This window comes from Scomber japonicus, chromosome 16, assembly GCF_027409825.1.
Source record: "Scomber japonicus isolate fScoJap1 chromosome 16, fScoJap1.pri, whole genome shotgun sequence".
Classification (NCBI taxonomy): domain Eukaryota; kingdom Metazoa; phylum Chordata; class Actinopteri; order Scombriformes; family Scombridae; genus Scomber; species Scomber japonicus.
The window spans coordinates 27358899-27374073 of record NC_070593.1 but is presented as its reverse complement, the minus strand read 5'-3'; the positions used below and the strand labels follow the sequence as shown (position 1 = coordinate 27374073).

The 15175-nt window shown below is 38.4% G+C and overlaps 1 protein-coding gene across 1 annotated transcript in view; it reads right to left on the bottom strand.

Moving 5' to 3' along the window:
- si:dkey-288a3.2 (protein phosphatase 1 regulatory subunit 37) overlaps positions 1 to 15175 on the bottom strand; it is a 65372-nt gene that overhangs the window by 35224 nt on the left and 14973 nt on the right. The window contains exons 3-8 of the mRNA XM_053335215.1: positions 12822 to 12867; positions 8584 to 8684; positions 8269 to 8388; positions 4866 to 5013; positions 1632 to 1787; positions 558 to 670 (exon numbers count right to left, since the gene is read on the bottom strand). Of these exons, the coding sequence (XP_053191190.1) occupies positions 558 to 670; positions 1632 to 1787; positions 4866 to 5013; positions 8269 to 8388; positions 8584 to 8684; positions 12822 to 12867 (684 nt within the window). The remainder of the gene's footprint in view (positions 1 to 557; positions 671 to 1631; positions 1788 to 4865; positions 5014 to 8268; positions 8389 to 8583; positions 8685 to 12821; positions 12868 to 15175) is intronic.

Below are 15175 nucleotides of genomic sequence, written 5' to 3'. Positions count from 1 at the left end.
TAAATGAATGATTGAAACAATCTGTGTTGTGATATGTACCGTCTTAGATGTACAGTGTTTTCTATCCCTTAATAAAATGCATTGCTGTCTACCACAGTCACATTCCTGATACTACCCCTAGATGTTGCTTAAGTAAGGAATTCAAATTCAAATCTACATTCATAATTGAATGCACTTAGCAGCTTTTCTGCTCTAACTCGAAATATTGCTGCACTAATTTGCAGCAATATGATATGGTTTTTCAACATGGGTGGTCCTTCCATTGTTCAACAGGCCTGGATCATGTTTCTGAATATCCCAATGAGAATGACTGTAGACATACAGCACTACAAACATCATGACACATTGTTATTTGGTCTAAATATCTACTTTTCAGCTATATCCTATATAGGGCGTGTATGATGAACTGACATCAGCTCGTTGGCAAGGTAGAAAAAAACTTGCAAATGAAGCCCTGTTTTCTGACTTGCTTTAAAGAAAATATCTCTCCTTTAGCATTAGAACATGTTTATATGCTGACTGTTGGTATTATTAGGATTTGGTGTTATGATCCTCACCAGCGCCTTGGCCAGATGGACCATGCCTTTTGCAGTGATCTGGTTGTTCCTCAGTAATAAGACCCTCAGACCTGCCGTCTGCCACCTCAGACCATCACACAGCTCCTCCAAGCCTGCATAATAATAATGAAAAAAACCCAACAACATTAATTTATGGTAATTAGCAGAACGTGTTCAACTTTATTGCTTGGCCGTGTTTGTTTTTTGTAAGCTAAATGGCACTGACAGATGTTTAGTGGGAGTGTTGCTGCGGTGCCACTTTGGACTTGAGCTCCAGTAACTACAGAAGGTTGATATGTGCTTATAAGTATCATCACTAATCATTAGCAAGATTATGTGTCACACTTTTACTGTCTGCACACATTAGCTGCACCTCCTGTTAACACAATGTGACTGAAGTTCAGGAATGCTTCTCTGTTGTTTCAAGGGAAAAGAACAGTGCAACATTAGTGGAAATACACACCTCTGCTTTCTTTCAGTGACTGAGATGAGAAAATTAGTTATACCATTTAACTATATTGGTGTTTTTATCTTTCTGTGTGTGTACATTGCACAACAATCCAATAATGTGTTAATTAATAAAGACTTAGCATAAAGAAACAGCTTAAAGGTGCAGTGTGTAGAATTTAGGGGCATCTAGTGGTTAAGTTGTAGATTGGAACAAGTTGAATACCCCTCCCCTTCTAAGCATGTCAGAGAGTCAGTATTTGGGTTGTCCACTCTGGACTACTATAGAAATATGGTGGGCTCCATATGTAGATATAAAGGGCTCATTGTGTGGTAACGAAAACACAATGGTTCTTATTGTCATGGTATTGTACACTATTTTAAACATACTTAGGAATTTTATACTCTGTGTATACCCTGTGTTCCATTAGTGCCGCTAATTTCCACACACTGCACCTTTAAGTACAAAAAACAGCTATAACCTCCTCTAAACACCTCTTTTGCCCTTCAATCGACTTATTATAGATCCTTTTTTTTAAATGTCCCTGCATCATTCAGCACTCATCACTTCATAACTTTGCACTGCACAGCTTTGAATAACAACTATAACAAAGATGAGCATCTTACCAGCATCTGCTACAGCATTGTTACTAAGCTCCAGCATCCGTAAAGTGGTGTTGTAGCGTAGCATGTCACCTAGCTGAAGGGCATCCTGGTAACTGTTCAGCAGGTTGTTGGTAAGGTGGAGCTCTTGTAGAGCCCGGTTTGACTTCAGCGCACCGACTAAAAGCAACAACAATAACAACAAAAGAGAATGTTCAATTCAGAATATCAGGAACAAGGCCCAAAGTTATTAGCAGATAGCGCTAATAGCTACTGTAGCACAGGAGGCTAATTATTTTTTTAATTTAGTTGGACTCAGGGACAAACCTTTGACATAATTTAGGTAAAACTACTTTGAAAGGTTTGCAAGTCTCACTTTACTTGCCCTTATATACTCCACACGGGTTAGCATGACCCACAGTTTCCACAGTTTTATTTTAACATATGACATAACATATGTTAAAATACCTGAATTATAACATTTGAACAGTGGATTTTGGAGCTTATTCTGAATTCTAAATTTCTTCCCCAGATCTTAATAATGCAGTATTTGTTCGTGGGAAGCCATGTTGGGGACCAGGCGCTTGTCTAGTGCTTCCTACTGGTTGGTCAAGGCACCTGCATGCAGGATGGTGGAACTAGAGAGGATAATGGAAGGTGATGCAATCGGAGAAGGCACACGGCTGTCTACAACCTCCTCAGTAGGAGTAGGACTAAGGAAATGTGCTATTTCAACTTTGGATGCAAACCTTTTTTTACCCCAATTGAGACACATAGATGTTCTCAAACTGACATTAGATATATGGTCCATTGTACTTGTACGTCCTCAGAGGAACATCGATCCTCCGGGTTGTAACTGTGATAGACTGATTGATGGTGAGTGAATCTGAGCATGAAAATGAGAGCACAGCAGGAATTGCCGCCTCCTGCAATTACTCCAGTAAAGATCAAGTGACACTCCTTTGCCTTTCTAACACGAACAAGCCATTGTTTGAGGCAGAGTTGTGACTCCTCAGCACAGGAGACCTTACGAAACACTTGCCAAATTTGAAGACCCTCTTTAAAAAAAAGTCAGAGTATACGCTGTTGTTAGGATCTTTTCATTACAGAGCTTTATCATAGATTTCTTATTGCTTGAATTTATGTGTAATGGTAAAGTGTGTGGTGTGGGCATCCCCTGTGTATTTGTGTAATATGTACTGTACTATGTGTTGGTGTTGCCTGGGCCCTCGCTGCCCTTGCATCCAGATCGATGCTGCAGATTTGATCAAGCCTGTTGGGCTGCATGTGGAATGCCAACATTGTCATCAGGCACAGTGGGAACCAAATGGTGGAATCGGTAGGATTGATCCGGTCGACTCCACCGCGAGCGCCCAATCCCGCAATCAGAGGCCCCTCCGATCGAAGGCAATGATCCTCAGCTGGGAACCCCTGCCGGGACGGAAAGGGAGGTGGCAGCAGGCTCGGCAAAGGCAGAGAGCTTGGGGTGGGGTGGGGTGAGGGATGAGCACGGGAGGAGGAGGGGTTGTGAGACCCTAAAATATCAAAGAGATCCAGGAAGCGAGTGAAGATGTTGGAGGAGCAAGTTGCTGTCGGGTAAGAGTGGGCAGCATACTGCGTCCATTTGGGTCTTTCTCTGCTCCCAGCTGAGAGGGGATGCGAGGCTCGTGTTCACTGCTTTCTTTTTGTCCCAGAGAAAAGTCAGAAGCAGACAGAGATTGTTTCACTAGTACATTTGATCATGTAGTAGAATTAGAACAGCCTTTATTAAGATCCTCACTGGGTTATGTAATAAGAAAGTAAAAGGAAATTATTATTTTCTGAAGTAATTGTCGTATGTAATGTATTTTTTTTAGCTAAATCACCATTTAGCTCAAGCCTAATGTGAACTAACCCTGTTGCACATGCCTATCCGTGTGTGTGTGTGTGTGTGTGTAAGTCCAGCCATGAACACCACTCAACCCCCCTCTGAGTGTTGTGTTCTCCAGTGGTGAGTACATTTATATGTGTGTGTACTCATCCAGTACTGTAATGGTACATCTCCATCACTACAGATACTGCTGAGAAATACAACAGCAGCCAATCAATAAAGTTCAGAGAGGATGGACATTGCTGCATTTTCTTGTTTCGAACATTTCAAATGACACTTCAATACTTTGTGGGTAAAAAAAATACAACAAAATAAAGTCCCACTTGGCCAGGATTAATATAACAGGGGAAGGATCTGGTCTGTATCAGACATTCAGGAGGACAAGCCCCAGGAGAAAGGCAAAATCCGTCTCAGGGGGGCGCCGGAGAGTTGAGTCAAACATTCTGTGTTAGGTGAAGAAGTTTCAAAAATCTTTCTCTGAGTCATAACTCCAAATCTGAACACACAGATATGAAATACATATCTATATCATTCAGTGTGACTTGCACTGATAATTCTATAGATAATTTATAATAATTTGTATAATTCATATTTTTAATGGAGCCAATTTGCTAAAAATATAAACATATATCGGCTAAAAACAGAGCAGTATCTGTGGCTTACATTACAACTGTGCACTTTAAGAGTTTTTATAGGGTCTCCAGCTGTCCTGGTGGGTCATCATATTGGTTCCTAAAAAGGCCTGTATGTTGGTGTTAATGTGTTCCACCTATCAGACTAGACAAGGCAGGGCAAGCAGCTCTCCCAGCAAAATGATCCACTTTATAAGACATCAGTCTGGATGGTGATTACAGGAGGAACAGTGAGTTCACTGAAAAATAGTAGGTTATTACAGCTGTAATTAGGGGTGAACAATTACCCACATACATGCTCCAGACTGGATTAATCTCAGTGACCAGGGCAGATGATCTTAAAATCACTCCAGCTCCCCTAAAAAAATAGATCCTGTCCAAATGGGGCTCAATGTGCACATTTTAGAAGTGTACAAGTCAGTTTAACAAGTGTGTGATTGTGTAGAGATAAAATAAAAGTGTGCATATCTCAGGTTATATCTTTGTTCAAGAGACAATACGTTCCTCCAAAATGTGTGTGTATGTGTGTGTGTGTGTGTGTCCTGGCTGCCAGAGCCTTTATAGATGTGTGCAGCGGTGTGTAAAGTGACAGGTAAGAGATTAGGCCTCTAATCCTGGTCCAGGCCTGCAGAGAGGGTCACAGGTCAAAATCTGGTCCTGCTGGCCACAGGACACACACACACATTAACACACCCCAAACACAATGTAGTGTGAGTAGTCAGTGTGTGTGTGTGTGTGTGTGTGTGTACGTCATACTCAGTGTGTACAGTGGCATGCCACTGAGCTGGGCATTGTGAAGGTGCAGCACTGTGAGCCGGCTGGTCAGCAGAGCTTTAGCTAGAGACTGGGCCGGATAGTCCACCACGGGCACATTACACACATCCAGTCTTGATAGACGCACACTCTGAAACAAACAAAGAGGACAAAGACAGGTCAGAATGTCTGATCTGCCAAAAAATACAGAAAGAACAAGAGAAGAAGGGGGTGAATGTTGAAAGAAAGAGCTGTCAAACATTCAGACCTGTTGTAAAGAAGTGGAGAAGGTGGTGGTGAAGAGTTAACACTGGTCCAGCCTGTCTGTCCTCCCTGATATCAAACACTCACCATAAACTGGGAGTATGAAGAAACCCAACCGGAGTGACAGGAGTCCATACTGCATGGAGGGGTGGTAGAGATAGGAGCATGTATAGGTCATCTCGGATAGGGGTTTGGTATATTGTTAGTGAGAGATGTGGGAGTTTGATCAGTGTAAAATGGCACTGGTCATGGTTTGGTGGAATTACAGGAGTAGACTTGAGTAATAAAGGTCAAATAAATAACTTATGTCCAGGAATCCAGTGTGATATCCTGATGCACATTTGGAGGAGGTTGGCGAGGAAATTTGGGCATAAAAGGCACAGGACAACAGAAACCTAGTAAGGTTTAGGCCAATGGTTCCCAACTGGTGGCCTGCACTCTCTCAGTGGACCACTAGTTCATTCTGAGTGTATTGTGAGCATTCCTCTCATTTTTTACTAAAAGAGGAACTATTGTGCTCATTTCCAGCTCTACATTTTTATTTTTGGACTCCACTAGAGTAGCTTTGCATGATGGACAGTTAAAACACTCTACAGTGTGTATATTTGATGTGTCTCTTTAAAGTCCATTTGACCTCCTGTCTCTTCAAGGCCACAATTCTGATGTGCCCAATCTGTTCTGATCGGCCAGGTTTATAAATCAGAGTTGTGTTAATTTACCGCAGATGCAAACCCCACATTTACTGCTTTACTGCTTCAACAAAATCTTTTAAATGACTAAAAAAGTTTTTTTTTTGTGAAGAATTTCCTCATTGGCATTAAAAAACAGTTGCGACAACAACTTATGGAGATATTTGTTCAACAGATTGGTTAGAAATAATGCAGGGAAGAATAGTACAAGAAGAAGCAGTCACACTGATGATGATGTTTGATGAAGAGCTGCAGACAACCAGCCTCCATCAGATAAACAACTTATTTTACATTGCTCTGCTGTGTAATGGAGTCATGACTAGGCATGGCAACCTCCATAACAATGGAAATACACCATAATGTTAGCGGAGTAGAGCAGTGAACTTGTGAGCTGTGCATGGAGCAGATGTTCATATGAAGAAATCCGTCACAAGCTGATGTCAGCTTGGGCTGTTGGAAACTGAGCGTTCAGAGAGGTCTGAAGCCAGTGCTTTTTGCTCACAGCGATTATTTCTACATAAGTTTATGTCCTTGTTTGACAAGTCGACCACTTTCAACATCAACATCCAACAATGTGACATTATATATATATGTCTGAAAACAAGGAAAAGCATAATAGGTCCCCTTTAACACATAAATATGGGACTGTCCTGTAGGTTTGATGTCGTATAGGTTTGCGTGGACATCAGTTTGATGGTAGTCACTGTTGCTATGTAGAAGAAGTCAGTCAGTAGTGTGAATTAGAGTGGTAGCTAATTAAAAAATGTTGCCCTGTTTCATTTGGGAACTACACATAGTTACATAGTTGCTTAATTAACCAAAATTAACCCAGAATCTGAAAATAAACTGATTTAAAATATTGTAAATCTGGTGGATAACCTTGGGAGTCATACCCCAAAGCTTCTGTGTACACAGACTTATACCATTGACTTTTAACTTTGACTTTTCTTTTGTACTGTGCAGCTGATGCAAGCCATGGGTTCCAAATGCAAGTCACATTGTCTATGGGTAGGTGAATGTGAGTTTTGCAACCCTGTAGAACTTACCATACAAGTAGTCGATTGATGCCAGCTCATTGAACGTAACCCTTGCTATGTATGTGTTTTTGCTTTAGCAGTCGTTCCAGAGTCTCAATGCATATGGCAACGCTAGCTGCTAGAGACCAGAGTATATTCAATTTGATTTTACTGGCACTGAACACACAAAAAAAAATGAAAACAAAAACAAACAAAACATGTTATATGCAGTCAAGTACTGGCCTGGCATGGTAGCAGCACAGCAGCTGTTGTATTACCCTGCTATTTTTATCCGGACCATTTTATGCTCTAATAATAGTTTTAGCCTCAATAAGAATAAATTTTAACAGCTAATAAGCTTTTAACATATTTTTAAATGGTGGTTTGACGCCCTAATTGTACTCGGCTGCAATGCTTCTTGTTTTATTGCATTTTAAGCCCCAGTTCCAGTATTAATATTTGTTTTCATTTTGTGAAATAATTAAAGGGCAGCACAGTGGCCAACATTAAGAAAGTCCTGGATTTTGGAAATGTGAGACGGTTCAAACATTTGATATATGGCTGAAGGAATTAGTAAATATACAATACCTAGTTAATTGAACTTACAACATGCAGATCTGAATGTCAGTTTTGCCTGTTAGCATCAAATTACAATGCATGACTAAATATAAAAAGAGAACAAAGTGAGAAACTTTAAAGATTAGTTCAGACAGAATACAAAGCAAATTTTCACCTTGCCTAACTTTTGTATTTGACCGTTGGACAATTTATGCTTAACAGTCAAATCACCAACTTTAAATTTAAGCCTAAAACTAGCTACCAACTGATGTACCGACCGTGTGTTTGTGTTCAGTTCAGCCTCTGACTGAACTCAGAGCTCACCAGGAAAACTGGTTCTTTCTGTTACTTCCCTCGAGTCTTTCTCCTTTTTACTCTCGTCTACGTTTATAAAGCACATTTATATAGCACAAATTTTAATATTTTATCTCCCACGCTCCCGTATCCCATTCCTGTCCCTGGCCCCGTTGAATTTGCATCGCCTTTGTATGATATCGCTCCTACAATTTGCTTCGCGTTCTGTCTGAACACAGTAAAAGTTGTTTATTTCATTATTTGCCCTGCTCCGGTCCTCCTCTCATCACACAGACACTAAAGTCAGTCAGCTGTAACATCTGAAACTAGACCAATTGTTTCTCACCTCACAGCTAATCAGTTATGCCTGCTAATGCTATCCATGTTCCTGTAGTAATGCAATATGTGTGTGTTATGATGTGTTTTTATGCTATATGTACGCAGCAGGGAGTACTCCCTCATCCTGTTTGCTCTGCCCCGCATCTTCAATCCATGTAATGTGCAACAAACTCACTTTCTACAATGTCCATTATCCCCTGGAGAAAGCCTACAAGTAAAGATTACTATTCCACTGCGTCAGCCCACCTGCTTTATCAAATGAGCGAGGGCCCTCCAACCCGATGTTCCCATACTGCTGTTGTCAGAAATGTCAAGATGGGTTGTAGATTCATAGTACAAAATCATATCCAGCAACGACGAGGCTCCCTGGAAAAGAAAAAAAAAGTAGAGGAGGAAAAAAATGAAGAAAGCAAGGCCCCAAATTTGACAAGGAATGTTATGAAGTTCTTTTGGAAAGAAAAAAATAGCCTCTAATCTGATACAGAGGAAGGCCTGAATATGAAACTGTATTGGAATTGGAAGACGAAGATGAGGAAAATAAGTTTTGCTCATAAAACTCACATTTTCTTCCAGTTGGGCTGCCTGCAGATTGATGAAATCAAAGTGCAGCGATTTCAGGACGACTTCCAGAGCTTCACAGGAGCGGTGGTCTAATCGCTCACCTTGATAGAGGCAAGTAATCAAACAGAAGATAATTGGGAGACTGTCTGCTAACAGGCAAAATTGCACGGCTGTAAATGTGCTTTATCCTTTTTCTGAAATGAGCGTTTCAGCAAAAATCACGACACAACAACTTCCTTTATAGGCAAAGTCTATTTGTGTGTCGTGCGTGTATGTTTTCTTTTAATAAAGTTCTGGGACTTAATCAGAAACAGAGAAAGAAAAAATAATGATAACAGCACCAGTTAGGAGCAACAGGACATAGTTTTTCATGATTGGACTCCCAAGATGTGAATGCTCAAGCGTCCATTGATTACCGACTGCCTGCAGAACATTGTAATCAATAAACTAACATAGTTGTATACACCAACCGAACTTCCAAAACCTCTGAATGTTTGATTACTTTCAGATACAGTACTTTACCTCCGAAATCTTACTGAATATGGAACTATATGAATGACTCTTATTTTAACCTGAATCCAGTGTTGGAATGTATTATTTATATAACATTTACACTTTTTTTGACTGTTAAAATTATTATTTACTTTGCAGATTTCAATCACAAAACGTATGATAATCTTTAAATTAAAATATGTTGTATATATGATGCTACAGATTAAACTAATATGGAATCAGTTAAAATTGCCTCTACCTGGACCAGCTACAACATTCAAATGCTACTTACACATTAATACATCAGTTATAATGTATGCATTTTACTGTATAATATAAGACTTACACCTCACTGTTTTAACACTATTTCTTGTTTTTTATTAAATTTTTTATCTTCATGTTTTCTTTTTTCCGTATTCCATTCATACTTTATATTTCTATTCATTTTTGAAACAGCAACACAAATGTACTTTTCTGTAGAGTTTAACATAGTAACATATTTGCACCATTGTTCCTTCATTTTTACATTTTTCCTTTTATTTAATTTATTGATTTTCCATATCTTATTTTTTATACTATAAGGAGTGTAACATTTTGTCCGGAACCATTTGGTAGAAAGCATTTTCTTCAACCATTCTTGTTAGAGAGTTTTAGCATCAGGATTATCCGTTAGCTAAACAATGCTAGTTGTGTTAGCCGCTAGATGTACACTGCAGCTCATATAGACAGTACAGAGTGAAACTAGACAAAAAGTAGTGGGATATATGGAAACTGTGTGCCTTTAAAGTGTGACAGCATCACCTGAATGTGTCCCTTACAGTTTTAAAAACCCGCTAATGTTCCCATTAGCATTATAAAGCTAATTAACTTACAATACACTGGTCTTCACTGAGAACTGTTGGACTATATGTGTACAGCTGTGCTCTAATGGTTGATATAAGTTCATTATAAATAAGCTATACCTGCCTTAAAGGAAAAAAAAGATTGTTGGTGTTTTTTGACTTATTGACCATAACTTTCATCATTTTTACAGTAATAATTACAGCCAATGTAATATATAGAACATATATAAGTATAGATTTTTTTGCACCACCCCTGATACATGTAGTGTATTTATACTTTGTGTACCATATATTAATTTGACTCTGCATGCTGAGCATCTTGGGCACAAAAGTGTCCTTTGGGGATGATTAAAGTTCCATTTGAACTTCTATATTACTTCAGTAAAAGAAGAGAGGGAACAGTTCACCACTTAAGTTGAATCCACCTTCTATATAAAGATGTGTGAAATGAAGTTTCCCTTGTTTAAAGCCTTTTTGTGTATCTACATTCTCTTTCACATTTTTTATTCTAGTTTTTGTAATCCAATTTTTAATCCCATTGTTTCTAAATGATGATTATGTTTTCAGTAGTGATGATCAGGGATCACTGTTACCATTTTTTGAAATCTGATTACTCTTTTAATTTTTACTCATTTAATTTTACTCATCCAACAAGTAGTGTTATGTTTGATGTGTCTTTGTTGATGAATTTACAGAATTACAGTTACCACGCAGTAATGTGGTTACTGTTGCTCCCCGGCTCAGATCAGGAGTCACACTCCAAATCAAACTGTGACTGATCAAACACTTTTAAGACTCAATCTCTCTCTCTCTCTCTCTCTCGCTCTTCTCTCTCCTGGGTTAATTCTTATCTCCCCGGCCAAGAAGGGGGAAATGATAATTACTATCATAATTATTTCCAAAATGATTTTTTTCCCTCTCTGTTTTAACAATAATCACTTAACTGAGCGATGGCAGAGGGCGTGTGGGGTGGAAGGGAGAGCCATCTGAAATCCCATTTTTCTAATCCGCCCTGCGTCGGGAAGATAATAAGGCAGCGACACCCGCAGTCAGATGTCATCAGTGCGTGACGACAGTGACGCCCATCATGGCATCTCACACAACTTTACACTCCTGCTTGTATGCTGATGTGTCTGCTGCTGGGATTCTATACTTGTGAGAACTGCCCTGTTTTAAAAGTTTGAAGACATTCAGAGTGAAGACCAGTGTTTGTCCAGTGTTCACAGATTAGAGTTTGGATTTAGATCAGGTTTAGTTTAATCCAAGTGTAATAATAAGGATTAAGAGTATAAACAGGCGTAGGTTTAGTTAACTACACTATAAGAACACGAGACATATTTGTGTTAGGATTAAGAAGTATGTTTAGGTTTAAGAACTATAAATATGTTACGTTATTATAACGATCAAATTCAATTCAGGATTTAGAGTTGGGTTTAAAATATTTAGATATAATTTAGAATGAAAACACAGCTAATGTTTTTTTAAAGCTTTTAAGTAGGATTAGATTTACTTTTATCATTAGGGGCACAATCTAATTTAGGGTAGGATTTTGAGATTAGTGTTAAGATTTGAATGAAGATTAAGTTTAGTTATAGTAAATGTGTTATGTTTAGTTAATGCAAGAATCACATTTAGTTTAAGGTTCTGATTTAACTGGATTAGGTTTAGTTTAACATGAGAGCAAACGTCACATTTAGTTTAGGAACTAGTTCAGGATTAGTATCTAACATGATATTAGGTTTGACTCAGTTTAATAGTTTAATAGTTACATTCAGATTAGAGACAGATATATACATATTATGGGCAGATATTGGCCTATCACGGATATAGCAGTACTGGGGTATAAGTTGTCTTATGTGTGATTTTTTTTTTTTTTTTTGAAGTTAATCAGGCAGCATTTGATGTATGTTTGATGCTTTTTATTAATTTAAGTTTATTTTTTGTTCTGTTTATTTATTTATAATGATTAAATTCCCAGTGAAGTCTACTGATACCATTTAATACAATACACTATCATAAACATATCATGTCTCCATTACATATATTTGTCACAAGTGTTTGAATTGTGTGTTTATGTATATCTGTATGAATAAGATTATCGAACAATATAGTGATATTGGAATTGTTTTATTCCCTTATATTGGTGTCGACCCTGGCCTCAAAATTCAGTATCGGTCAGGCCCTAATTCAGATTATGATTTGATTTAGGGTTAGGGTTAGAATGAACATCATAACAATTCTGTAAACAAAGGCCATATTCTTGTAAAACAAGTGCAACAATGGACCTGTTTCCTATGCAAATTCTATTGTTGCAAATGTTTTGTTTGTGAACATTTCTTAAAAGTGATGTGCATTATTAGCAGTTGTTTCTAATGTCTTGAAACTGCATTACAAACAAGTGGAATTATCACACTGGATTCTGTAGGAGTCTGCTTATGGTGTCATTTTGTCAGCAGCTCTGCTCAGGGTTTAAATGACATTTTTCCAATAGAAGTTCTGTATTGAAGATTAATAAACTGTGTCAAACAAAGAATATACATACTGTTTGTTTCACAAGATCATTATAATAAACTTGGCTTTGTAGAAATCTTGGTACAAAGAGTCAAAGACATTGTGTGTGTGTGTGTGTGTGCGTGTGTGTGTGTGTGCATGCGTGTGTGTGTGTGTGTGTGAAGTATACTAAGATATCACACTGCTTTCAGTTTTATCATAGAGGAGGCTTTGTTCAATACAAAACGAATTTCAGATATAGTGATATTATCTGAGATATTAATGGTTTATTATTACATTTTTTATGATTACACATTGCATACATTATATTACAAAAATCATTCAGTGTATCATGAATGTCACATGAAGCCCTCAATCATATTTAATAATGATGGAGTGAAGCGTTCAGCTTACCTTTGAGATCCAGACATTTCACACTGCCACCTACACACACACCCTGCTGAGAGAGAGACAGAGAGAGGGGTAGAAGCAGGAGGTGTGAGGGAAAGGCGCGAACACACACACACACACACACACACACACAAATACACACACACACATATATTTGGCAACAGCAGTGCACCATCCACCCCCCCTAGTCTCTTTCTGCACGGCCTTTCCATCCATGCCACACTGTACCGGTTTGATCAGGGAGGCTTATTGGACGCCAGAGCATGAATTATGAATTTCACACAGTTTACCGCCGCCGTTGATGGTGACACGGCGTCCTAATTAACCAGTGTATAATAATTAGAAACAGCTGGTCATCAGTTGATGTGTTCATTTGCCAGAGCCAGTGTTCCACATACATCTAATTTGACTGCATCAATCACCGGAGGTGGCAGATTTGTGCGGATGCTGGAAAACACTGATTTTTTTTTTTTTTTTTTTTTTTTTCAACTGACAAGCTAAACAAGGAACGAGACCAAGTTTTTTTTTTTTTTTAAAGCTTCTTTTTATAGATGGTGTCCTGATCATAATCTGAATCAGGCTTGGGCTAATATATAGATCTGATTTGGCCATTTTATTAAATATGCTTCACCTCTGATGAGCAAAAAGTTGGTTATACTGATATTTAATGACGGTAATACATCTCACTTTTTCCTTATCTTTGATTTTTGATTAATGACAGGCTGAGGTCAAAAGCTGCTAACCCCGAAATCATTTAATGAGTCTGCATTCAAATGAGGGCTTTTTTGCCTCGTGATTTAAATGCTATTTCAGAGGCTTCTTACACTCCACATGAACACAGCTGTGGGAGATATATGAGTATTTAGCAGGGAAACTGTCAAAATTTAGGAGCATTAATATTAAACAGAAAGAGGAAATCAAATATTAGTTAAAGCTTCAGCGCCCACTAGGGGGCTCCAAAGTGAGGAAATGAGAAGCTGCTTTGGGTTCTACTATTCATTTGTACTTTTAAAAGGAAGGAAACAGTTTTAAATATGACATGGTTTATTTTATTTATTTAAATAATGAGGAACTTTTGAAAATTTATAAGGACAAATCCAGTGTTTACTTTGCCTTAAAGGCCCTTAAAACCTATTTTTAGGGTTAGCTTCTCACTTTGAGTGATGGGATTTGACATGAATGCACAATTTTCTATCAAAATGAGTTATTATTATTATTTTTGATGCCATCATCTTAAAAGATTGAATTATTTGTCCTTTTCACTGGTCTGAAGTGGGAAGTGGAAAAGAAGCTGATGCAATGCATTTCCGTGAACCAATCAGGATTGAACAACGTTGGAATAGAACTGTGATTGACAGTTGCCAAGCTGCTGTCAATCAAATCTGGTGAACTCTTAATATAAGAAGTAAGAATATTTTCTTCAAACTTTAACTTTAGTATTTAATCATGATGAAGCAGACTGGTACTTTTGACTGTTACACTCTTAATATAATAACTAAGAATGATTTTTGGGTATTTAGTCATTAATATTTAATGTAATAGATAAATACTCATGTCTCCAGGGGTTATCTTTTAGTATCACTTTATAATATCTAATCAAACTTTTTTTAAGGACAAAAAGGAACTGGGATGGAGGGTGTCCAACATCTGCCCGGGGGCCCCCGAAAATTCTGGTGCCGGCCCTGTCCTCCCCTCTCCACTCACACATCAGTCAAACCTCGGCTTTCTAACTGCTTCCTCTATACCGACTCATCTTGGCTGGCTGACTGGATTGCCGCCTTCTTATTTGCGAGCAGCTCCTTGTTTCCTCTCTTGTTGCTAAATATGATTCATTGTTCAAAGGGACACGGGGAGTACAAAAGGACTTGGAAGGCTCTCCTCGCTCGGCTCTCGTGCCGCCGAGAGGAGAGCAAGGCGGGAGACAAAAGGACGGCGGCCATAATGTGCTCCTGTTGAAAGAATTAGACAGATCAATGGGACATAAATTGCACTGTTTATGTATACAAGAGGCTGTTGTGTAATTGGTAGAGGTGGTTGAATTTCCCCCCGTAATCATCTTAACTGAGACACACACACACACACACACAAATGCACAAATGTGTCTACGTGCACTTTAACACACATTCTCACACATTCTGTATATATATGTGTGTGTGAGTATGTGAGTGTAGTGTAATATGTGCTTTAACATTGCTTCATGTATGAATACAGAGGGATTTCTTCACTGTAACCCCCATAGGAAGGAGAGAAGCTACAAATGTTCATCTCATTTCAGTTCGATTTGATATTTTCTATTAATTTGATCCCAAAGAAACAACAAACCTCGAGGATTAGCGGCTCCCGTTGTTATTTTATGA